The sequence below is a fragment of the Anser brachyrhynchus genome (assembly GCF_964034855.1).
Source record: "Anser brachyrhynchus genome assembly, chromosome: 4".
In the NCBI taxonomy this organism is placed as follows: domain Eukaryota; kingdom Metazoa; phylum Chordata; class Aves; order Anseriformes; family Anatidae; genus Anser; species Anser brachyrhynchus.
In genome coordinates this window covers 38,866,592-38,893,507 of record NC_137698.1, presented here as the reverse complement: position 1 = coordinate 38,893,507, position 26,916 = coordinate 38,866,592, and the positions used below count along the sequence as shown (strand labels likewise).

General features: G+C 39.4%; 1 protein-coding gene and 1 long non-coding RNA gene across 5 annotated transcripts in view; one reads left to right on the top strand and one right to left on the bottom strand.

The window, feature by feature from the left end:
* LOC308194883 overlaps positions 1–18,898 on the top strand; it is a 24,013-nt gene extending 5,115 nt beyond the window's left edge. The window contains exon 3 of the long non-coding RNA XR_013950981.1: positions 18,327–18,898. This is a non-coding gene — a long non-coding RNA (uncharacterized lncRNA). The remainder of the gene's footprint in view (positions 1–18,326) is intronic.
* Positions 3,046–26,916, bottom strand: MGARP (mitochondria localized glutamic acid rich protein). Of its 4 annotated transcripts, none has more exons than XR_013950961.1 (7): positions 26,733–26,916; positions 25,685–25,788; positions 24,524–24,626; positions 19,668–19,901; positions 7,683–7,841; positions 6,943–7,037; positions 3,046–4,821 (listed from the first exon to the last, which is right to left on the bottom strand). XR_013950961.1 is itself a non-coding variant. In XM_080591422.1 (7 exons), the coding sequence occupies exons 1-6, from the start codon at positions 26,815–26,817 to the stop codon at positions 6,945–6,947; spliced, it is 732 nt and encodes a 243-aa protein (XP_080447548.1). In that variant the 5' UTR covers positions 26,818–26,915; the 3' UTR covers positions 3,046–4,821; positions 6,943–6,944. The 4 variants fall into 4 exon arrangements, 2 of the variants coding, with proteins under 2 accessions (XP_080447548.1, XP_080447549.1); XR_013950962.1 differs by having other exon boundaries at positions 6,884–6,991; XM_080591422.1 differs by having other exon boundaries at positions 6,943–6,991; positions 26,733–26,915.

Genomic DNA, 26,916 nt, shown 5'->3' with positions numbered 1-26,916 from the left:
TGCATTGGAAATGAGTTGCTTACTGCAACAGTGGGACGAAAAGGATCTGTATGATTTGGATTTTCTCCAAACCACAATTAGCCTAAAAAAAAAATCCAGTTTTCTCTAGCGAGCAAAATCATACATTATTCATTTCTTCCTGTATTGTTCGGCTCCAGGTTTGGGGAGATGCTGTCTCTGTTCTGGGTTTTAGTAATCCACTGCCTTTGATTTAGTGCCCTCTTCTGTTTGATGATGTGAGTGCACGTTAGCCAATAGTTAATTATTCTCAATTAGCCCTCACTGGAGGATTAACATTTCACTGTAACTACTGAAGAAATAAAATAGCCTGATGCAGGAAGAAAGAAGCCAGAAGAAAATCGCTTTATGGGAAGGTGATATATGAAGTCTCCAAAGACCTCTCTAATTTAATTACAGACGAAGGAAAGACACAGAGAGGAATTATGATCCTGATATACATTACTCCCTCTCTTCTTCCACTTATTCTCCATATTTTCCTCCTTAATTCCATTGGTTTGTGTACTGCAATCAATGCTGAACTAGAAAAATGAAGTACAGATGGCAGAGCTTCCTGAGACAAAGCACAAGAACCTAGCAACGTATGGCACTTTTCTTAGGGCACAAGCAGAGCTCAGAGATACATCCTTTGAAAGGTTAATAAGTCTTGAAGATTTAAAATAAGAAAAATTACTTATCACTAAACATCCAAGATTTTTAGGTAATTAAATAACACTGAATCTGCACATGGAGCCGATACAAATCATTAACGAAGCACATGAAGAAGAGCTTTAATTCCATTGAGTCTTCCTATTTTTTCAGAGCTCCTGTATATCAAGCATTGATCACTATCAGCCTGAGTTTGCTAAAAAGTCACAAAGAGGCAGAATACATTTGCACATAGCTAAACCACAAAGCAAGTCACAGTTTAAACAATATGTTTAATCACCTGTAGTTCAAACAAAGGGCAGGAATAACTCCAGCACAGAAAGCTCTAGTTTTAACCCTTCTTCCCATCCCAATAAAGCTAGAAGATCCAACATCTCCTGCAGCATCTCAAACAAAGGAACAAAGACCAGCATGCAGGAAGATCCAGTTACCTACTGTGCCAGGCAGCGGCTGTAGCTCTGGGACAACCTTTACTTCCATCATTCTGCCACCTTCCATTTGCTGCAGCAAGCAAGCAGGGCAACAGCAAAGTGTACAACCAAGAAAGGCCTTTCCTAAGAGCAGAAGTACCCACCTCACATTAGGAGCAGCACTCCAGAAATAAGCTAGCTGATCTGCAGGCAGCAGAAAAAGCACCACTCACTTCTACGTCCTTTTGCACAAAACGCCTCCTGTCCTTGCATCTCTCCCCTCACCCCATACATGGCTGCGCTCTCTAAGCACTCACCCTGCAGTGACACAGGCTCAGCCTTCCATCCCCTAACCACAAGCAGAAAGGAAACAGCACCTACAGTAACTGATTACAACCTCCAAAGTGGTACTCAGCTGTGCCATATACATATAATGTGCTTACATTTACCCATCTGCTAGCAAGCACAGCAAAATAAACCACTGACCTCCTCGGTCATCACTCAGCTGCTAGGAGATTTGTGTCCTTCCCACTTCTCTGGTATAGCAATAATTGGGGTTGGCTAGTTGATTCAAATTTTGAGGGAAAGGAGAGGAAAGGAGTCAACACAGGAAAAAAACACAACCCTGATGCTTGGTTTGGTGTTTTGATAGGGGGTTGTTTGGTTTGTTCTTTCCCTTTCAGAAAGCTAAGTAAATTAGTATTTTATCCCATTGAAGCTTGATGCTTTGGCACAAGAAATCTTGGTTAAGGTATTTCACTCCCAGGTTTTCCAAATTTTGAGTACCAATTTGTAGTTTTAGCAGTCTATTTAAATAATAGTCTTAAGTTTTTAAGAAGTAAGTAAAAACTGAAACTCTATATTGACATCTACACACCGACAAAGAGTAAAACTTTAGCTGTTAGACGGACTTTGTCTGTCTCCAGTGCTTAGCTAAGTGAATTGTGGCCAACAGCGATGGGTTGTGATCCTTCACGAGAGCCAGCGCTAGGGTGAAGTGAAACGCTTCACTGACTGGTTTCACAGATAACCTGATGGCTGCAGAGGAGCATTCTGCAGTTTGGACAAATTCAGGACTCGAGTTTTATTCTGAGCTTTAAAGTATATTGTCAAACACAACCTTTTTCCCCATCTCCTTTAATCTTGTCGTCTCCCTCCAACATCTGCTGTGATCTTGTTCTCCTTAATGAGCTCCTCCTCACCATTTTCTACGCTTCATCACAGCCTTTGTGTTGCTGCTCAAAAAGTCACTTTTCTGGAGGTGAAGGAACAGAAAAATATGCATCTTTGCGATAATTAGACTGCATGCTAACATGACTGATAAAAGTGATCAATGATCACCAGGGAGCACCTAAAGCAGTAAGAAAAAGAATATCTGAGAAAGCAGCAAGGCATTTTGCATGCAGTAATTGGCTATTTATTTCTGCACAGCAGCCCTCCGCACATTACAAAATCTCTCGGCTGTTAATCTGGGATAATCAAGTGTTGAAGCAGACTGTGTTGTGCTCCGTGTCATCACAGCTAAAGTTCATGATGCATTCCTAGTTTCCTTGGCCTTAAAGAGCAGTGTCTTTTGGGTTTTGGATGTGGTTTGTTTGTTTGTTTGTTTTCTTCTTGAAGGGGATCCCTGACATGAAGCATATGTACAGGTTATCCTGGAGCTATTACTTATTTTTTTTTTGAAATTGGGAAGATTGCTTTGGAAAGCATCACGAAGGTTGTGCTTCAATTCTTCATGCAACTGTTCCCATGGGCTAATACATTTTGCTCAATACTCAAGCAATTCCTGAGACAAAGGGACAGTCAGGAAATCCTACAATTTCAGAAACCCTACAGCCAGCTGTAGAAATTGGAGCTTTTTTCACTGGGGATTTTTGAAAATGAAGAGATAAAAAATAACATTTAAGAGTAACCATCCATCATAGAATATTTACTCTACCGGATAAATATAGACAGACATCCAACAAAATACCAGTGTAAGAGTTTTATTCCCATAGCTTTGTCTACAAAAAAAAATTGCTCTTAATCGCAGTGGCTTTATCCTCTAAGTAGAAGGCTATGGAAGGGCTTCTTGAAGCTCAGGAGCCTGATTTTGCTTCAGCATTATTCCAGTCATTCTTACAAGCAGGTGCAGGGACAATAGGCCATATTCTTGTTGGAGCAGTGTTATAATTCGCTTTGTGACAGGTGGAGGAGCATGAGTTTCTTTGTGCAAGGGTGGGAATTTTAAAATGCCATAATTTCCCCTTCAGCATCTTTCCAAAGTTCTGCTTGAAGAGAAAGCAGACAGATACATCTTTTAGTTCACAGTTTCTATAGAAAATGTTTATAATATATCTTATTTGGGCCTCACTTAGAACTGTTGCCATTCCATGATGGCTGTAATGCTTTTAGCTGATGGGAACCTCTCTAAACACTTTTAAATAGATACTCATGTGCATGCATAAAGCAGAATGGAGGGTTAGAAGAACGCAGGCTTACAAACTAATTATTCATTATAGATTTTTTCATTATTAATACTAACAAGGCAAGATTATTTAGCGGCTGTACATTTTGAGAAAGAGCGAAAAAGGCCACTGGCCAGCAAAGGCCCTTGTAGCTACTTTTCCATGGTCTGTTTCGCAGTTAGCCCAGGTTGCAACATGCCCCTCTCTGGGGGAGAGTATTTTGACAGATAACAGCTTGTTCTGAGCTTCCATAGCCATTGTGCTCTTCATTAGTCCCTAGGAACCCTTGTCCATCTGAACACCTCTGCCGTAGCCTTCCCTGGGGATTTTGCTGGCCACCTGCCGGCTCTCAGAGGAGCTTAACCAGAGCCTGAGTTGCTCCTGGTTCATACGAGAGCGTTCTCTCAATCCTCCGTTGTGTTATGCCACCGCTGCAATGTCGCTGCTAAGGCAGAACAACACGAAGACTACAGCAAGCTGAACGAGGCTTGGTAGGAACGGGGCCCAGCACCCCCAGGGCAGGAGCCACCACTTGGATCAACAATGGTAGCTCCAGCCAGCCTCACTTTGATTTTCCTGGTTTCTGTAATTTGTGATAAAGTCCTTATTGCTACCGCGTGCACGCAGTTCTTGTTCTCAGAGCAGAAGCTTTACAAATGTTTTCTCCTGCCTACTATTGTGCAAGGAAGGATAGCATCTACAATGTTCACACAGGAGGAAAATCAGATTTCGTAGAGCCAAATGTCCTATGGTAAAAATTGCAAATCCAAATCTTAGGAGCAAACAAGGTTGTCATTTCCCCCCGTGACCCAATGTAAAAATACTACCAGGTAGTTTTTATAAGGTTTTAGCTTAGTTAAAACTTTTTACTCCATGTGGAATGTTACAATGGTATAATTGTGCACCACAGTTTGGACCAAAAGTAGGAAATCAAAGTAAACACCTAGACAGCCAAGAGCTAAAACAAGTTCACCTGACATGGATTCAGTTATGCCTACTGCTTCTCTTAGTACATCTAGTTATTGTTACATGCTGGGTGGTACTTTGACACTTGTTACCAGGTGCTACTTTCTAAAGCAGAGATGTTAATTACAGAAGCGTCTGCCTAGCCAACTTAAATCGGATTAGGTTGTCTGTTGCAGCAATGAATACTGGTCCTAGTAAGTAGCGTGAGGTGTGACAAACTGCACGGATTGTTTTATGTCTTCAGGGAGGAGCATGAGGTTTCACACAGGAATCGGCTGGTTGATTGCCACAAATATTTCCATTGAACTTTTCAAGGGCTTCAGTGCCGCTCACTGGGAAAAAAAAAAAAAAAGAAAAAAGAATGTGTTTTAGAGGGAGCATCAGTAAATGATGTTTAGCAACAGACTTCATTCAGCAGGTCTATTTCTCTGCAACAGTCAAAGCGCACTGTAGTTTTGACTGCAGGTTATCAGTTAAGTGATTACAGCATATAAACGCTACTGCTGTGTAAACCATACTTATCTGATGGCTTGTAAAAACTTGCTCTGCTACACCAACAAAGCACAATTTCAAGGAATCGCTCATCTTCAGCCACGTTGCCCAGGTGTCAATGATTTCCCCTCATGCTGGGCAGATTCACTAAGCCTTACGTCTACAAATAGTTACGTGCTTAACTTTAAGCATGAGGTAAAGTAATTGTGTTTGTTGAGATTACTGATACGTAGCAGTGTCAATATGGGGCCAAGAGCCACACACAGAATAACTGCTGTACCCTGAAAATTAAGGGGAACAACAGTGTGTTCTTACTCAGACACACTCTCAACATCAATTCGAGGCTTCATCTGAGGATTTCATCCACTACTACTACTTCTACCCCTTTACTGAATAACTAGAAGTTTTTAAAAAGTGAACTGGAATAACAGTGCAACCATTTTAGGGTTGCAAGATGTTAACAGGTGGAGAAAGAGAAAACAAACAACCAAAAAAAATCACTTCCTAACACTACTACTTTCTTTATGTCACTGCATTTGTGTGTCCCAGAGTGGAGAGAATTTCTTGGTATCTTGGTTTTCTGATGTGATGTCCTCAGGTGCCCGTAGCTTTCATTTTGAGCAAAACCAGCAGCTTTGAGAAGCACACTCCTTCAGCTTTTCTGCACATCTCACCCATATTCATTAGATATATGTTGCCCCTCATACCATAATTCCCAGTAAAATACAGACATTCTATTTGGTAGAGGAACATCTTACACAAGCATTTTGTAAATTATTTTATAATGTTGGCATTGGTTTTAATTTTTTTCTTAGTTTCAAATGCTAAAACAACATGTAAAAAGACCCAAAACATTTGGTTTATTTACTAATGCAGCTTAAGAACAATATTTACCTCTTATCAAATGAAGATAAGAGGCATTAAGATAATTTATATTGCAGTGGATGATGGAATAAGTAAACGTGCACTTGAGGCTGACTCATACTACTGTGCCATTATGTTTCAAGTGCTCATAGACATATGGCATACATTTTGAGGACACAGCGAAAAATAACAGTTTCTTTGCTCTGTTTCCTTCTCCTCTTGCACTGGTGCTCCAAGAATTAATGCATGAATTGTTAACTGGGAGTAAAAATAATGTGGAGAATTCCTGACCTGAAAGGTTTGTTTTGCTTTGCTTTCATTTGTCTCTATTCTAATTAGTATCTTTTCTACCAAGCTTCATGTTCATTTCTCAGCCAATCTTTTCTTTTCCCTTAGGGTTCTCTTACCATCTTACAGTCCATTTTGGAAAGGGGGTCACACAGAATAATAAAACTCAGACAAAATGTTTTATTCTATGAAGTAATATATCCAACTGATAATATCTAAGTATTCCTTAATCCCAATCTACTGCAACAATTAGTTGAAGGCGAACAATTAGTTGAACAATTAGTCACACGTTTCAGGAGGAGCAGCCTGATGGATCAGAACCAGTAACAATATTGTACTCAATATTTTCCCCTAGCACAAACTAAAAGCGCAGAGAGCTTAATCTTGAAATATGTCTTTAAAAAATAAAAATAAAAGGCAATTCACTTGTATAAGGTAATAGCCCAGAAGTCCAGTATCTCTATAATTGAAATCAGCATCCAAAGAACAAATTTGGCCTTGCAGAGAACCATAATTCTTGGGTCTTAATGCAATTTGCAGGGAACTAAGCTAAAGACACAAATAAATAACCAGTGTGGCAATTGATAGAGTTTTGCTCCCTAACCTCTAAAAGATGCTGACAACAATTCCTAAACAATAAGAAATACTTCAGTTAAGTTTTTTTTTTACAGTGCACTTGTTACGTGTGGAAATACAAATTCACCATCAGAGCGCACATGCAGACTTCCCATATCCTGCATTTGCCACTACCTGAGAAAAACAGAAAGGTGAATTGCAGGAAACCTCAATGCTGCAATTGCACTGTGTACCTTTAGGGTTCCTTAGCAATTTCTTCAGGTGTCTCCTTGTCCACAGAAACTGAAAATGGAGACAAAATGCTAGTGAGAAACATTGTATGGTATACCTGCAGAAGAAAAGGAAACACTCAGCTACAAATAAGAAGGGTCCTTTGATCTAAAGGAATATGATTTTCAAAGTCATATCAGATATAGACATTTTTCTTTAAACTTTTTATATCTAATTGTAAAAGAGTTAGCAGCCAAACTTTGAAAAATCTCTGTGATGTTGATTTTAACACACATTTTTCTTTGCATTCAATTATATTGTTGAAGAGCAATATAAGAATGAATCATTTATAGCTGTACTGAAACATTGTAAGGCTTATAAATATCACTTTCTACATTTTTCTATACAGCAGTGTAATTTAAGAAAATTCTATCTTTCTAACGAAGTCAGACTTTTTAAAGGAAAAGTGTTACATCACATACAGCAAAAGGGAGAGTTTCCTGTTTTTAATAGACTGTATGTCTAGCCACTTGGCAGGGCACCGAGCTCAAAATGCCCCCACGGCCCACCTGCTGGCACTTATTTCTAACTCACAGCAAATCATTTCAACATTAAATTTTGTGCTAACACTGCGGAACGCAGTCACCACCAGCAGACACATTGTGTCACTTCAGTTCTGCATGCTCTTGCAGCTAGTTCAGTGCAAGCTGCCGCCGGTGGTTTTCAGACACCAAAGGTTTCAGACCCAGCTGTACTCTTGCACCTTCTGAAGTCTGCCCCGACTCCTCAGCATCAGCGTCCTGGTTCCTTGAGGCTGTGTCAGACATCTCTTGAGCTGCTGAGGCTACTCCTTCCTTGACACTCTCTAAGTTTTCCTCATGGTCAGAAGAAGCTGTAACATCCAAGACTTCACTCACAGTTTCTATGAATCAAATCAGAGAGATAATTGTCTTGTCTTTCCTGTCCATTCACCGGCACAAATGAGGGAAAGCAGTCACGGCTCACAAAATGTGAAGTACCTGCCTAACGTACATGCTGGAAGTAATTGGAGGCAACAGAGTTTATGAGATGATTAAATCTTATCATGCAAATACACTTTTGCAAGTGGAATTCCAGGAAATATCACAACTAGTATCTGACTCTTCCTAGCCCTGGGGCAGAAAGCTATAAACACGAGATGTTTTTATGTCCTAAAGAAAAGGTACATGTTCTCCAAACTGTGTATTCTCTTACAGTTACAGATTTTATTTCCTGATGCCTATTTATTAGTATATCTGTGTATCTACATTCTACAGGGAGACCAAACATCACATTTTAAACTGTTACTCAAGCAAAATGTCTCTTCTCATGTTCTTCTAACCTAGGCTTTGCATTTTTGAAAACCTGTGAGTAATTGTCCCTGCTTACTACAGAAAACTCTAGCTAGTTTTCCCTCTTTGGAAATTGGAGTGGTGTTCACACTCATTCTTTGAGCGCACATGGACAGAATTTCATAGGAGCAACCTTTTTGATGCCACAACTGAAGTGCTCCTTTGAAGAGGAGAAGGCTGGAAACAGCTCATGATCAGAGCATGCTTGCTCCTGGCTGCATCAGCTGTGGCAGTTTAGACCACTCATTATCCATTCCTCCAGGCACTGTCTCTAGCAAAGATTCAGACCAGCCCAGGAAGATCATTTTAGCAGCTTTTTTTTTTTTTTTTTTTTTTACCTTACTGCATTTATGACAAGCTACTAGGTGTCATTTGTTGTTCTGAGCACCGTGAAAATGCATCATGAAAATAAGTCCTGTTCGTTTTGTAATTCTGTTGCTATCACCACGGCTTTCTTGACATGTCTATATTAAACTGAAAGCTGCCCAACACCAACCTGATAAAACTGTACTTTACATCAGGACATGTATGGAAAATTATTAAACACCTAACAAGATCTTAGCTTCTCTGTATTGTTACAGTTAGAAACTTAGGAAAGGAAAAAGAAAAAAAAAAAAGGTAATAAGCCATTTTCTGTGGTCTGCTCTTACATTACTATCATTCTGTTCAGCATGGTAACGTGACATGTTCTTTATAGTCAAAGATGCAATAGAGCATACAGATCGGGGAAGGGTCTTTGCATGTGGTTTTTGTTGTTCAACTTGATATTGATCAACTACCAGTTTTCAGAGAATTTCAGTGTGCTTTCTTCCTATTTCCGCTGCCAAAATATCATCCAAAGATGGTATCAACCTGAACACGGTGCTGTACAACTCCATAACCATGAATGCTATTTTGAACGTTAATCTGACATACTAAAACAAGTCTCTTATTTTTTGGTGGTTTTTACACAGCTTAGTCTTGGAACAAATGCTGTGTTCCGCTCACAAGATAAACACATTTTTCCCTGTTCTAGGGAATTCCTGTGATCCCAGGGCAAACCAAGTTTAATGATTACCTGGCAATCTGAGAACAAGTCACCCACCTCTTGCAGAATCGGGTCTGTGACACAGTCCCTTGTCTGTGAAGGGCATTCCAGATTACAACAGGGTCCATTGCATCTCCCTCTTCTATTGATCAGCTAACAGCACAAAGCATTAACAAGTTAAGGAATTTCTCCTTATTGTTTCCTTACATATTAATTTAATCTCAGTGGGGTTGCTTGGGGTTTTTTATTATTTATTTATTTTTATCTGCATACTTTTCGTATATTTTTCAGTGCTGCCTAGTATCTCTGTTGTTCTATGTACAATACTGCAGTAATACTACATAAAAGAAGATTTTAATCTGTGCCAGGTACAGTGATGACTTGTTTTTCATAATCCTTGGAAGCACTTCTCTGTCTATTCAGTTTTCATGAAGCTGATAATCAGCCTGTCATGAAACTCTGTAGAAGTTAATAGAGGAATAGAGGGTGTATGAAATCACTTCTAACTTTTGTTAGTTCTACAATTCTACAAAATTTAAGCTCATTTTTCAAAATAGAGCTGTAGAGGTGTTATAGCATCTTAACTGATTGTGTAGTTTTCTGAAGGCTGATCAGTTTGAAATTCCAAAGTCCCCATATGTCTTTGTGCAGCAATGATTGTGACCCATTTTCTCTATTTACGCCAGCTTTCCGGTGATTTCTACACGCTTTGACTGAAAATAATCTGCATTGTATAACTGTCTCTCTGCAGTGAAGACACATGGTATCTAAGTAGTGTTTGTATAATGCTCTCCACTGAATGCCCAGCTGCTTTATTATAAATATTATAAAATACTACGTCAGCTCCTTAACGTCTTTATCAAAACACCTATTTGCAATGTTCCAGTCAAATTAGTCTTAAATGACTGTCACCCCAACCCATATAATGTAAAATCTAAAAGTGGCAATACTCTTGATGTTCTTAGTTTTTCTGTATTCACAAGGTTTTTTTTCTTAATTCTGTAGATAACAAACAAAACAACCAATAAGAGCAGCAACAAAAAACCAAGCACATCATGCATCAGCAGCACTGCAGTTAATGGTTTCATAATTTTACAGTTTCATTCGGTGCTTTTTTCCTGTCCCAAATCTTTGTAGGACGTATTACTCTACAGAAGCTGTACACTTCATAATTTTTAGCATTGTACTATTGCACTTGAAGATCTGAATTAGGAGCTTAACTTTCTAGTCCTTCCAACAAAAGGTAATAGAGAAGAACTTCAAGCCTCAGAGAAATCAAACTAATCATGTTTACCAGCAAGTAGCCAGGCTATACATATTGCATTAACAGCTGTTCTGAAAGTGTTCAAAGGGATTATAACATACTGAAAATTTAGAGAGTACAAAGACCTCAGGCTATTTAGACCACTGGCATGATGTCACTACACAACCATCAGTACATAACTCAACACCTTTATAATATCCATTGCTTCAGTGTAACACTGAACTCAAAAAAAATATCCCCTATTTTTGCCTAAGATAATTACATGCACTTTTAAGTGGGTTTTAGCTCCCTTTGCTTTACAAGATAACCATTTCAAGACGAAATAAGCCTTTCCAAATTGTGCATGCAGAAACATTAATTGGCAAGAACCAGCTGCACATTAAACATGCACCAAACGATACCAAACTATTTATGTTATGAAAGCCCATCTGTTTTGAGTTAAGTAAATATAAAAAAGGAAATTGATTTTATGGACAAAAGGAAATTAGCTTGTTTTATTTTTAAACAAGTCAGCAGCATTAGGAAGCTCCAGTAGCTTATAGGCACTATATCCAACATCCAGTTAGACCCAGCAGTATAATTTTTAGAAAACTGTATTCCTATCATTTCAGTGAAGAAAGCTTCTTCCTTTATAAAATATTTATTCCTGCAATCTCTAAGGACACAATTTTTGCTCTTACAAATGCTACAAGCTCTAGCATTGAGAAAGCAGGACTCTACATTTCTGTGTTCAGAATAGAACAGAAAACATTCCAAATCCATTGCATTTCTGCATTCTCATGGTTTTCCATTGATTGTCTTAATATTAGCGAGCTCAGCATTCTCCCTGCAAAACAGAGAAGCATGATAAGCAGAGACTTGTATGACCTGTATGACTGATGTTTGCTCCAGCTAACAATATAAAAAATAAAAATCAGTAAAAAACACACATGGATTGATTTTCTCCTGCTAATAACAACATATGGATGCACTTTCAGAATCCAGATCCTACTACTTGCATAGTATCGTCCCCCAAAGCTTTGGAGCATTTTAAACAAGCTTTAAAACTGTCCTGAGGGACTTTTCAAACTGGATCGGCTTGGACTTTTGTCTGGGACTCAGAGTTCTAGTCTGAGGTCAAACCAACTTCCCTTGGCAGTTGTGTCCCACCACCTGGGAAACAATATGCTATAGTGTGATCCTGAAGCAGGTAGGTGAAAGGGAGGGATGGCACAAGCTGAGTGGGCACTGATAAGTTGGTCTGAAATCTGCTAAGAACATGGCTCCTGCAAAGTTTTTGTAAATGATAATGTTTCTGATAGCACTTTCTACATGGGAGATATAGTCAGGTTTTAGAGTTCAGTGTTCATAAAGCTGAATTTTCCACGTTGTGTTTCATACCACATACCATGCCTGAAAGCTAACAAACCAAACCAACAATGGTCAAATGCATATGTATTATTTCCTGTCAGGTTTCATTGCAATAATTCCTGAAAAAACAGTAAGATATATGAAATCAAAGAAAATTAAAAACAAAGTGTACTTCTTTACCTACTGCACTCATCTCCTGTAATGTCAGCATTGTCAAGAGGTGAACCCAGAGGGTCAGAAGTGAGAAGTCCAACTCCCCTGTCTAACCAACTGTGCAAGTGTGAACTACTCTGGAAGCAAGACTTTTTTAAAAAAAAAAAAAAGCAAAAAGCAGAAGACTTTTTTAGCACTAACTTAAACTAAAGTTTAAACCTTGGAACAGCAATTCAAAAAAATCAACCATGTTAATGTGAGGGTTAGGTCTTCTTCAAACTTCCACTAAAGTATCAGTTAACAATTAATTGCTAAGAAAAACAAACAAAACATTTTACACGTAGAAAGAAGTTATCTGAAAAAAGGAAAGAACTGCTGTCCTCCTTCCTCATGCACGTGAGGCACTTTACCTTGTGAAGAAATACATCCTCCTATTAATATGAAAAAATAGAGAAGACTGACGCATTAGGAGCGGCATGAAAAAAGAGAAAAGTCCAAGTTTAAAACAAAAAACAGCTGGAGAGTGGGGGGCACTCCAGGAATTCAGAATTTCATTCCTACAGCCAAACTGTCACTACCTTTGGCCAGTTGACTCAGCACTGCTTCAGAGTGCTCTCCTTGTTCAGTGCTTTAGTGTTGACACCTGTTGATCATTCTTGACATCTAGTGATACCAATTTATAGATGACCAATACAAATAGCCAGCAGGTGTAATTATACAAACTTGTTTATTATATTCTTCTATCTTACAAGACTTTAAATTTTACTGTGTATTTTTGAAGCATTTTCTTAAGCACACTTTTCTTATTTACAATATATATGGAGAAGAGAGGTGTTCCTGATTTTAAAAAGAAAGTTACATTCAATTTTTCCCTTGCTTGGGGATAAGTGGAGATTTTTTTCCCTCAGGTTGGAAGTTTCACAACAAGACTGTACAAGATAGCTACAACCTTCTTAGTAGAGACAGTCTGCATTTTTCCCCAGTTTTGCATTTCCCTACTAATACATTTATAGCTACCCTAGTGTAGGATAGCTTTAGACATTCTTAGCTGTAAAAAATCTAGGATAGCTGTAAATGTTCCCTATTCTTTGATCCTAATCTTTTGATTAATTTTAACAAAATGTATATTTTGGTTAGAAAAAAAAATCAACTGACATTCACTTCCTGCATTTAAAAAATATTTTTAAATTACATTTAAAAAAAATGCACTTTTCTGAGTGAATCATTTCACTTACAGACATATTTTTCATATCATGTTTGTGTTTTGTTTTAAACAGTCAAGATGAGACTGGTATCTTTCATGCAGAAAGTCATGTTCAATTACTTCTGAAAATATTCTTTGCAGAAGAATTTGGCTTTATAAAGCTAAAATAATACCAGATAGCCAGCATAATACAAATGGAATCTGCCTGGAGCCACAGAATGCACACGAACCAAAATACCAAAAAAGGCTTTGATATTTCAAGCTACCTATAACATAACCAATGTCACAAAGTAATTCCAAAGGAAAAAAAATAATCAAATAACTGTGAAAATAGGAAACAGTATTCTATGGACAGTCCTCGGGTGTAAAGCTTCTCCCCATTAAGCTCCACTGCAGGTTTCTAGGGTGTCCTCTGAAACATTAAGACAGGCAGAGCAAAAAGTTCCCTGTTCTTAGTTTAAAGAACTGCTCATGAAAATCTTGCAGTGAAGTAGAATTCACTTAAAATCTGTCACATTTTAAAGTAACTCAAGAATATATGTGAGATGTTGCAAAATAGATCATAAAAGGCGGGGGGTACCTGGCTCCCTTAGATCGTGGATAAGTTTTACCCATGCCAGACAGTTGCCCAAGTGGCAACCAAAGTTCAGCATTGTTGGTTTTGGAAAAAGAAGTTTCTCTCTGCAGTGAGAAACACTGGCCAAAAATGAATACAAAAATCCCAGTGCTGGTTTGCACTGTCACCACTGGGGAATAAAAAGATGTCACTGATGCCATTTTCCCTAAAGCAGGACACTAATAGTATTCCTCCACATGCTGTATTTACAGAACACGTTCAAGTAACACGGGTACTAGTATCTAATTATCTAAAATAAATGCTAACGGTGTAGGCTGACCAACATAAGGTCTTGCTTTCCAATTTATAGAAAGTTAGCTTTCAATTTTTATTTTTTATTATTATTATTCTTGATGTGGAGTTATGAATATTTTATTAGTAAAATCAGTACTTCCATTTTCTCCTTAGCAGTGAAAACCGTTTATACATTATTCACTTTATGCCATTTTGTCAGCTCTAATGTTGCTTTAGTGATTACTTGTCCCCTTGTTCTATAGTAGACAAACAGGAAACAGTTATTTTATGCAGTTCTCACACACTTATTTGTTTGCACCCTTGGCTGCATTTTTCCATTTTTTCTAGCATTTTTCCATTTTACTGGAACCCCCCCTTAATGCATGCTGTAAAAGTCTCTCTTCAGCTGAGGTGATCAAAACTGAACAGTCTTTCTGTTTACCAGCTTATGTCTTCAGATACTCACAGCTTTTACAGAATTATTTTCTAAACATTGTTCATATTCATCCCACAGATCTTTCAGTTGTTTATGCTATGATGACTCATCTATAAGCTCAGTTTTATGAAGAACAGGAGGAAGAGATAAGAGAACAGTGGCCAATATATGGCAATCAAAAGGATGGAAGATAAACACAGCAGCTCAAGGGACAGATGGAGAAAGGGACAAACATGAAGCAGAAATGGCCAACAGTAGTTCCACGGATACGGATGCTGCCGCGGTAGGGTAACATTCACATAATTCAATTTTCTAAAGCCTAATTTAGCGCACTTCATCCAATATAACCAATGAAGAGACAAAAAATCTTCTAAAAGGAGATTCAAAATAGAAAACCTTTATTATAGTTGACAATTAAGCACTAATTTAGTTAGATGAGAGGAATACTTCTCCTCATTCTAATTGTCTTGTGTCACAACATTCTATATCTAGAGACCCATTTAATGCCATGTGTATGAAAATGGCAAATAGTGGGCCTGTTAGGAGATGCTTCTGATTTACACAGGCAGGGATAAGGGCTGCGGGGAGAATAACAGTGTAGTCACTTTCCCAAGCTCCAACTGTAGACAGGTGATGCAGTAGTTAAGGTCTGTGCAGCCCTATCCGTGCTGCATCTTGCCCCAACACGACTTTAAGGTCGTGAAGAGCTGCAGGTTGAACAGCTTTTCCCCCTTCCTACATCTCACACAAACAAATGACTGGGAGGATGCATTTGTTCTACTGAGCAACATCGTTATGAAAACCTCTGACTAAGTATGAGCAATCACTGAGGACTTCTCAGCAATCTCAAAATACTGGCAGGGTCACAGCACAGACCAGAAGGAATTTGAGTATGCACCCATAGTTTGGTAACTTACCAAGCAAAACCAACGTACACTGGTCATGTAGGGTGTTTTTATCTGCTTGGCATCATTGCGTGATGGGGTCAGCAAAAGTTCTGTCCGGAAAGCAGTAACTCCTGCCCAGCACAGCCTGTATTTGTTTCTCTAGGTTGCAGACAGCTGGCATTATCATGTCATTCAAAGCTTAACACAGAAAACACTGGCACATTCACACACTAATCCTCCCCAAACCTAGTTACTCACCCCTCCTAAATCCAGTCATGGAAGAACAGTGTTTGAAATAATAAATGGAGAAGAGACCTTGTTCTTCACTATTTGCAAAATTAGAAAGGAACCTACACCACAGAAGTCTAGGAGCGAATGGCTTTGAGCTAATTGATTTTGCTATTCCAGCTGATAATGGCAAAACCTCAAGCCTCCGTAACAGAGTTGGAACAAGGTTTGTAGCAGCAATCCAACAAACTAAGACAATCGCTAATGCAACAACACTGCTGAATCCAAATAGTCTCTTGCCAATCTGTGCATTTTATAGCATTTATTCTATCTGAGGACTAACTGATCTTTATTTATCATCACACAGTGTACACTAAAAGGAAAACAGCATGAAACTTACCTGCATCAGGCAGTAACCAAGAGTGACAGTGCAATTGCTCAAGTAATAAAAAAGCACAGGAAAACAGAATTTAGAGTAACAGTGTGACACAATACTTTTTTTTTTAGCAACAACAAAATTCCAGATACCAGTAGTGAGTTGTAAATTGCTTAAATTGAAGCAAGGAGAAAATTTCAGCCAAGTGCAATTATAATTAGCTTTCTAAAATTGAAATGACCCTGTTTAAGTACCTACATCCAAGGTTTTGTGTTTTTTGAGCATCCATAGATGCTCATTCATTTTACTTGCATACATACATATGTATCTATGCATGCTGGAGCTTGAGATGAATGTCCGTTTGTTGGATACATTTCCAAATATATTAAAGCAAGCTTTATAAATTAAGAAAATCAATTGCATTTGAGAAAGTAGAGGTGTAATGGTAATAAAAAATACTTGCACCTTCATCTGCAGAAGTAGCATCAAGCTACCTACAAAAATAATAAAAGTTATTTAAATAAATATTCTTTTTCAACTTAAGTCTACATTTCCCTTGTCAATTCTGAGAGAAAATACTTCTCTGCCTTAGTAAAAATGCAGACCCTTTTTCTCTAAATGAAGAGAAAACAATAAATGATCGACTATTAAATACAGGACTGAAAGGTATTTCCAGAATATTTTTAATAAATAAAATTTAAATTTAATTTAATTTAATTTAATTTAATAAAAGAAAAACATTTTAAATTCACAAGTAGCTGTTTACTGCAAGTAAACACTCTGAACAAAGTGCATACAGAGAAGAAAACTTCTGGCTCACAATGCTAACTTCTTATATTTAAAGTATTTTGTTGATTGAAACTGGCTTGTAGGAAAGGGATACTACTTTAAGCTTTTTTGTACTGCTTGTTAAAGCCTTCACGAGGTCATGAGCCAGAGGCATCTGTCAGTTCCTTGGAGGGCTGAGGAAAGAACTGCCTCAGAAGCCTTGGTGTTCTACTGCAGGCTGGGCCTGGATGAGAGGCGCAGAGGCATGCTAAGGTGACCTGGTGACAGGCGGCCCCGCTGCCTTTGCAGCCTCCCACCGCAGGATTCAGGTTACGCTGCAGCCATGGCAGGACAGCCCCAGAGCAGGAACCTCACGTGAACTGCTTATGGGATTCATACCGTTCGTCCTCGGCTTAGGCACAACTATGAGGAACGATTATTTAAAATTGACTTTAATAGTGACCAGCTGCACCAGAAAACTGTTCTCAGATCCCAAGTTCTAACACCCCGGAAATGCCAAAGAGATCAAGCACTCCCTTGCCTCGGACACTAGTAATCGCTGAGGTGAAGTACAAGTGCTGCTGCTTGACACGACATGTTCTTGCTAACATGTAATTTCCTGATTAGAGGTTGGAAGGAAGATGGCTGAAACAACAAGCAGAAGTCTCTCAACAATTTTACGTCTCACGGGTTCCTTTCTGCCAGCTTACCACTCAGCAAAGAATAATTGCTGCAGCAAGATTTGACAGAGGAGACGGCCCTCAGAATCCCTTATAAGTATCTGTGCAACAGAAGCTCTGTTCTAGTGCTGGTTTTTCAGTATGTTGCCTGAGAAAATAGATCTAGGAAATCAGTAATATCTCAATACCTCATCGACTCCCAGTCTACACGAGCAGTAACAAGGCACAGGTTTGCTCTTCTAAAAATAGTAACTAACTACACAAAGTCACTGTGTCTGGAATTGGATACTCAGACAGATACTCAGACACGTACGCACAACGTTTCTCAGGCAAGGTTCTAGAGCCTTATCTGCTTCATCTTCAAAAGAGAGATGAGAATATTTACCATACAAAGATCCCACCCTACCCAAAAATTAGTAACTATCCATGGGTCAGCGTTGTGAATGGAATATTCAGCCACTTCGGGATACAAGCAAGTGACCACTTCTTAAAATGAAATTTTGCAGTTGCTCTGTAGAGCGACACAGGTAAAGACTTTTTAAAAAAATCTCTCTTTACAGCTCTGATTCACTAACTTTAGCATACACCAGACTATTTCCTTTCTAAATGAAATAGTGTAAATATTCTACAGAAGTAGATGTCTTTTTAAAGCTGTAGGTATTTTAATTATTACCTCATAATTATTTTGTTTATGTAAACAGTAATAATCACAACAAATACACTTACTAATACTTTTTATGAGCTATTATTACATTTACCAGGTTGGACCAAGTATTGTTTTAAAATGTGTTATTTTTAATGGATTATTTTGCAGACAAGCACAAGGAACCATTCACACATGAATTAAAATCCCATTTGTATATAGAGCTTTCACAGAAGTCAACCATTTGAAGAGCTGCACCACCTCTCAAGTTGCTTTGTTAAAAAGGCAATTAAGATGCATCCATACCTCATTGGAGCCACCAAGGAAAAAGGCGGAATACAATTCAGGAATCAGCTAATACCTTTCAAGGTACTACAAAAACCTCCCCACACACTAGCAGCCAAAATACTTGTAAACTCAGTTTGACTCATATTTTAGATGCAAGTAGGTGCACATTTGTTTTCTCAAAAAAGAAGTCAAACACTGGCATGCAGTAAAGGTTCCATGTTTAAGTCAAGCTTAAAACTAACATTGGTTTTCACACATGCTACAGCCACACTGAAGTCTTCCTTTCCAAAGAAAGACTTTCAGTGAAGTTTCTCCTTCATCATAGGCTTGTCAATTGCTTCCTTTTTTTGTTTGTTTTTAAAAACTGTGCATACCAGATGCAAGTGTTTGCTGCTTTCCTGTCAAAACAGAAATTCACATTGGTTTGTGTGTTTCCCTTCCAATCGTAATTGAATCATTCACGAGGAAAGAGGAAAAGTCATTGCTCTGTACTTACTGGATAGCAGTAAGTAAATTTGATTGCCAAACCAAAAAAAAAAAAAATCAAACTAAATTATAAACTTACGTTCTATGCAACTTATGGATAGGTTTGCGTACCTGTATTACCATGATTTTAAAAAGGAACGGTAAACAAAAATATTTCAGAGTTCAAAATACTGGATATGTAGCCTCCAATTGACTCGTGTTTAATGCTAGCTTGACGTTTTATTGAATTTTGACACTTTTAACCTGATCTATCTTTAAGACCAAGACCATAGTGACATGTTGGTTGTTATGCAATTCCGCTGAAGTTAACTGACAGAAGAGCTATATTTAGTGTGCACACCCTAGGAACAGCCTGTGAAATAGTGTTTAGATTCCTCAGCGGACCCTTAGGAATCCGCTCACAGAACAACTGTTTAACCAATCACATTACCTGCTCACCTTAACGTAAGATCTTGAAGAAGGAGACTGGGGTCGTAAAACAAACTTCTCATTCTTCTAGTTTTAGACTAACTCTGGTGCCACAGGCAGCATGCTTTTAGTGACACTGATTAAATGAACTTTCTTGAAAGTTCTGTTACCGTAATGCTTATGATACGTCAAGGTAACAACTGAATTAGCTTTCACTGCAGGACAGCCTCCAGTAGGAATACCGGTGTTTGTTTTTTGTGTTCTGTTCTAAGAAGCAGACTTTAAGAACTCACAACATACACACACACAAAAGTGCATTCATAAATTAACCTTGCGCTGCAGCAGCTTCTGAATTAGCAGCAACTTCCGAATTAGCAGCAGCTTCCTGCTGTGCTCCCTCCACAGCAGGGGGTGCATCCGCAGCTGGTAAGTCACTCTCCCCTCCAGCTTCTGGGGACACCCCAGAACTCTCATCCTGTGCTGCAGGTCCAGCAGCAGCTAATGCATCAGCTTCTTCCGTGGCCGTGTCTTCTCCAGCGGCTTCAGCTGTTTCCTCTTCATCACCTTTTAAGGGTTTATTTAATACAAATGAAGAAAGCATAAAGTGCATGCATGCAACACAAATTCACCAACTACTTTTTACCATCATCCTCATTAAAATTTAAAAATGGGAAGCTAACTAAACTTTGAGATCAGAATCTACAAACCAAGTCAATAAATCAAGAATTATTCCCCCCTATTGTCTAATATCACACCAAAAAAAAACAGATGTTTACAAGATAAGGAAACCATATTCTTAATTACCAAGTTCCACAACTGCTTCAGTGTAGTAAGCAGGAGTGTGGCTTAAAGCAAGTGACTGCGAGAGGTGAGGGTGCAGGGAAGGATAAAAATAAAATGTGACAGGGACCAGACCAGACCAAGTGTTGCTCCAAAACCACTCTGATGAAAAGGGCAGTGATAATGGACTCTGACCTCACAGGGAGCAGGATTCTTCTCCTGTTCGCACCCAGTAGTGATGTTACCATACTGGGAATAAGACATTTGCCACCATACCTGGAAGCTTTTACGTAGTGCATTATCAATCGGGCTCACAGCTCAGAAGCACTGCATTCCAAGGCGCAGCTTCAGTTTGTGCAGGGCTACTTTCAAGGTGGCTAATTTGGCTGGCAATAGTTGCAATGGGGCAGAGCCCAACACAGAGTTAGTTTTCAGATTGCTCTTGTGCCATCTCTTAGCTCTACTTTGCCAGAGGTATTCTGCCGTCCCTATTTATCCTGCTTTCTTTAAAGTTATACTTGATGCACTGTGACCACACTTGGGACTGCAAGAGCCATAGCACTCAAGTAAGAAAGGTAAGACCTATAGGACAGAACAAGACAGGGGACCCTTACTGAAAAGAGGTATATAAATCAGAAAATTAATTGCAAATTTTAAGTGAACAGTGTTCACTTTACTGGAGATATGACCACTTAAAACTTTTTTTTTCCCTAAACAGACCTATCTGTCCTAAAGAACTGCCTAACTGCTGTGGGTCAGACTCTTTAGAAATTGAAAATCACAATTTTTCCCAAGCATGCAATACTTCATACTCAGCTGAGACAAGTCATTACAAACAGCACAAAACAGCAGAGAAGATGCACAAACAGCATGCGAATACACACTAAGATCAAGAAAGTTATATAGCAAGTGTTCATTGCAAGTTTACTACCAGACCCAACTCACCAAGTGAAAAAACAGAACTGGAAATAAAGTTTGCAATACAGTGTAAACTAAGTGAGAAAGAAAAAGGAAAAGGAAAAACTTAAAGAGACATAGTCAGAATTTATTTTATTCTTTTATATTTGTTTAAAAACTGAATGGATCAATTTTACGTCTTAGTCTTGCATTGGCATAAGAAAGCCATCTGTTTGTGTTCAGGTTTTAACACAAGTCTGCTCAGTGTTCAGTACAAAGCGAAGCTTTGTACTCCACAACCTGATCATGTCCCTTTAAGAGAATGCTATCTTTCAGAAAAAATAAATTGATTACGCAAAGAACAGACTAACAGCCAAGCTCAGCATTCAGTACAGTTTATTGGACAGTCAGATATAGAGTGCATTCATTCAGAACAGCCAGCTTCTCAACCTCAGAACTGCCTTCTACAAAGCAGGTTCAGTAATAGCTCAATATGGTTTGGCCTTGCAAACATAGGTGCTTCTCTTAAAGTCTCACAAGTATGGAGTTTACAATAGAAGGCATAAAGTCATCCCATGGTAGGCTGCAAGGTACGCAATGGTGAACGACTGTCCTTTGTTTGTATTTAACTTCCTCGGGTTTGGAAAGAGATTTCCCTTGTATTTTAGTCTGGAAAGTGTAAAAGCAGAGTACAGATTAGAAAGATTGAATCAGCTTGCATTAAGGTAAAAAGAAAATCATTGCTGAAAAGGAGGAAATACGGAATAAGTTAAAAGGAGACACAAGCAAATGGAAGACAAAGCTCCGTATTTGCTAAATAAACAAGTAGAATGTTCCACAAGGCAAGCATCATTTTACAGTTCAAGTGATGTCCCAGATTTCCAACTGCTACTTTGAGTCAGGCTTCTGCCAGGGGCTTTTTAAAACCCCTCCCTACATTTGAGAGTAGCTTTCAGTTAAAAAGAACTACAGAAAATTTGCTATTAGATTTTCTTATAAAAGTCTAATTTCATCATTAAATAAGATACCATTAAATATGATTTCAGTCTGCTGATAAGCAAGCCTGGAATAGTATTTGATGGTTTCTCTTGTTTTGACAGCACCATTTGCTGCATGAAGTTTTTTGTAATAGACAGTTTGGGTTTGGGCATAAGGGGAGAACTTTCCTCAGAAAGAGAAACCATGAAAATTATTTAGATCAAGAGATACTCTCTCTGATCTGCTGCACCCTAGTAGTAAGCTCTTCCAGCTAGAATGTTCTTCTCTTACCATATGATAGGTAGCAAATACGCCATGAACATTCTGTTTGGCATGCTACTTTTCTGTCTGCCATTTGATTTCATTGTCAACGCTGTTTTACAGGGTATTTTAAGCTTGAACTTAAGTGATCCTAAAAAGTACGATTACTTCAAGAACATAATTTTTAATCACTCTTATCAGCAATGCTTACTGTGAAACAGTGTAAGGACTTAACTGAATCTAAAGAGTATGTGGGGAAAGAAGCTCCAGTGGCACTTCTGGGAAAAGCAGTACTATGGTAACACACCACGACAAGATACACAAAAAAGTGTCACTATGCAGGGCACAGGAAAAAAGGGGAGGAAGAGATGTTAATTTTTTTGAGAAAGCACATAGAGGATTCCATAGGAAAAGTAAGAATAGAAACCTCTTTGGGAAGGATACAATTGGGAATGAAGAAGGATGTTTAAAAAGAGCTGATTCAACAGTAGTTTTGTATTGTGAATTGGAATTGGTCACTCAAGTCCAATTAAAAACTCCGGCTTGAGCATCTAGCCAGGAGTCCGGTATCCAAAATAATACCGAAAACAAGTGTCAAATGCCTTCACTGAATGGCCCCAGAAGTGTTTTAGTGTTCTCACTAGCAATAATGAGAGGCAGTAATCATCCGCCATTGGTTGTTGCATTTACGGAAATTTCTAAGCAGCACAAGGCATCAGATATGGGATATCTGGAGAGTACCTGAAGTGACAATTAATTGAGTTACAGAGCACTGGGTACTCTTACCCGCGTCTCAGGCAACGCAGCTATAGCCTTCAACGGGTAAACAGCACCACCGACTCTGCTGGTATCCTACTCAGACATTTTGGTAGCCTAGGGTTAGAAGTCAGTACCTTGCAGAAGTGAACCCTCAAAGAAAAGGGGGAATTTACTGACTACATTCTGAGTGGCCTGGAAGGTTTTGTTACTGCTACCGCATTCTTCTGACTGCCTTGGTTGGCATAACCCTTGTTTCTTCCCTGAACAGCAGAAGGCTAAGTCACTGGGAAGAAATACGTACTGTGGTCCTGATCAGACTTTTTGTTTGATGGACAAGGAAGGATTGCATTAAAATTGCGGCCATCTCAGCATCCAGAGAGTAAGTTTAAAATCTTTATTATTTTCAGATGCATAAAACAAAGGAAATTAAAGTATTTTGTCATTTAAAATCTTAAGTTCTGTAACTTTAAAGCTTAAAAAAAAAAACTTTAAAACTTTCAAACTAAAGGCTACATTGTGGCACTACAAGAAGAATATAAAGAAATAATTTTAGAAGCTAACAATTTAAAGCATGTTCTCACATTGAAAAAGAAATTAAACTCAGCATACTTTAGTCAAATCTATTCTTTGTGTGTATTCAAATACATGAAATCAATTCTCTAGATGTCAGCCTCTGAAAAAATAAGGAATAGCTTCAAGTGCTATGGCTTCATGTTTTTAAAAGTTTTTTGTTGTTGTTCAAGCAATAACTCAGTAAACATAAAGAGATCCTGAACAAGCCATTTTTATAATTGCTTTTCATAGCAAGGCCATGCTTGCCAAGGTCCTATCTTTCAGATTAACTTCATTGTAACACTAATTGATGTAGACAGAGACAACATTCCATTACAAGTATTTGAACTAACTTGGTCTAATTATTTAAGCATGAAGGTTTTGCCATACATTTAGTTGGTGTCTGCTTTCCATTTAAATCTAAAATGAAAAGGATTAAATCAAAGTTGTGGGACAAGAAATAGGTTCTATGTACATTATTTAAATAAATAAATAGATATTTCTCCCAGCTCAACACATCAAGATTGAACTGCGTTCCCTGATGACACGTGGCCTGCAGCCAAACTGTCGGCTGAGAAAGAGATATTACCTCTTCCCGCCCCTCCTCCCCACCAAAAAAAAACATGAAAGAACAGAACTGATTTTGACAGCATCGTGCATTCAGTCACGTTTCATTAAGCTTTCAGTAAATCAAATGAAAATGCCCAAGATAAAATCAACGGTTCACACATTAGCTCTTTTCATCCTGCATACTTTCATCCTTTCATACTGCAGGTTGATCACAGGCCAGATCCACTGCCTAAGCATTAAGCCCATCTCCAAAATTCGAGCAGAACACCTTTGTCTTTACTCCCAGTCACAGATCTTGGACTCGGACAGGGTTAAGGCCCAATTACATAATCCAGATATCTGCTCCAGATCCTCGTGTACCCAGAGAACAAGAGAAGAGCTCAACTCACCCTTGCCTGACCCGTATGCGCTTTTCCGCCCTTCAGCTCTCTCCTGAAGAATATGCATATGCTCAATGTAGTTGCTGCGGGAGGAACCAACTGTTCTGTAGGTCTGGAAAATAATATATCTAAACATATATCTAACTAATATAGCTGCATGTAAACTAATAGCTAACTACAAAATTACAAAAAAAAAAAAAGGAAGAGGGGAGGGTTTCAAACAGGTACTACTGCTTGTCTTAGAAGGCATATCAAATTATTATAAGCAAGGTAAAAATATCCAAAAAATCTATTTTGCTTCAATAACATATTTACACATTTCATACTTATAAAATGTGTAGATGTCAGAGAGAAAATACAGCGTTTCAGGAATTGAACAGAGTATAAAAAAAAATATGGCCAGACATATTTATTTTTTACACAAACTGTGGTAAGCAAAAAGCTGACTGCAAGAGAATTTATAATTCTTTCAGACATGCAGTCACACAATCTGATAATATTTTGAACAAGCAGATGCTGCTTACCATTTTAGAGGATTATTTTGTGGGAGACAGAAACCTGTACCTCTTTGGGATGTGCTAGTCACTATTTCAAATCTCGAGGGAAGAAAGCTATAAAACAAAGGCTTTAGGAGCATGAAGCACAGAGCCTGATATATTTAGAGGCAGAGTGGAAAATGATTACTGAAAGTGTTTGAAAATAGCTTGGTGTTTACAAAACTCAAACGTGCTTTTTCTAAGTGATTAATATTCATATCTTTCTTATTGCCCCAGTTAACCAGGTTCATAATCTTCCCCTTCTGGGTTCACATCCCTCTTGCCTTCTGCAGTACGTCCTTAATGTTTGTAGTCGCAAGAAGAGGCAAGGTGTTAAGAGACAGATGCTTTACTCTGTCTTTGGACACATTAATTTCACGTGGCTTTAAACAGGTTTCCCACTGAGAATCACTGTAGCTATGCACATCAAAATAACAGTAAAATAGGCAAGCACTATACATTGTCTGATTAATTCTCTTGGACTGATTTTTATGTTAAACTGCTTTAACTATGTGCTATGACAACCACATTTTATTGACAGAGTTTACATCCTGACCCTATTTTTTAAACGCAGAACACGCCTGAAACCACATCAGCTCAGAAAGCACAGATAGCTCCACTGCCAATCACTTACATAAAATAAACCACCAAAAGCAGCAACGCCAGCAAGGAGATAGTAAATCATGTTCTCTCCAGAAGAGCCAGGAACACTCCCAGATGACATCTGGCGAAGCGGTGCTAGAAAAAATGTTATTGATAGCGATGTAAAATTGCTGCTAAAATAGGATCATAAAACAGAATTTTGCAGTCTGAGCTTTAGATGGGAAGGGACCATCAAAAGAGCTGTAGCAAAACGGGGGGATGTAGCTTAGCAATGTTTAGCACAACTGGCTAAAATGGGGTGTGGTGCCTAACATGAATGGGGTACACGGCTGAGATCTTCCTAAGAGCGTAAGATTTTCTGTGAACTGTTGTCTGCCTATATCAGCTTCCAGGTACTGGATGTCAGCTAAATAGACATGCTCAGCCTAAGAATTAAAAGAATTAATCTGGCGTTATTCCGTCTTGCTGCAGTCACGATCAGCAGCGGTAACAAACTCCCTTCGGTGTAACAGCAGTGCACTTTAAGAAAAAGCCGTTTCCTTTCGATCCACGTTGTTTCGTTGCAAATAGGCTGCTGACCTTTAGATGCATACCCGTAACCGCGAGCGTTGGCCAACAGGGCAGGGAGGCAGGATTACACAACCTGATCACCGATCGGGCGCTCATCGCACCAGAAAGGCAGGGTTAGCCATCGATTTTCGTTCGTCATTCCTCCAGCTTCGCTGCGTGCTGCAGCCTGGAGATGCTTCAGCGCAGCTCAAAACCCGGCCCCCCGACCAAACGCTGTCTGAGGACCGAGCCGTCAGCCGCGTTCTGCGCCTTCATCCCGCACGAGAACCCCCGCAGCGCGCCCAGAACGCGCTCGGCAGCCTCAGGAACAGCCGCAGCCGCCATCACACGCCGGGTTACGGATAGCATCACCTGCCCCGACACGCTCCTCGGCCGCCCCGGCGGGGCACAGCGGGGCGCCTCACGCCCTTCCCGCCCCCTCCCTCAGGCGGGGGAGCCGCCAACGGCCCCCACGGTCACCTCGCGCGCCCGCCGCACCTGTCCCCCCCCCCCCCCCCCCCCAGCCGTACCGCGGTGCTGGAGGCGGCCCGCCGCCGAGGGAGCCCGGCTGAGGCGAGCGGCCAGCGCCTGCGAGGCGGCCCTGCACAGGTACATGATGGTGGTGGCGGCGGCGGAGCGAGCACCGGGCGCTGCGGGAGCACCGGCACGCACCGCAGTCCCCCCGCCCCGCCCCGCCCCGCCCCGCCCCGGGAG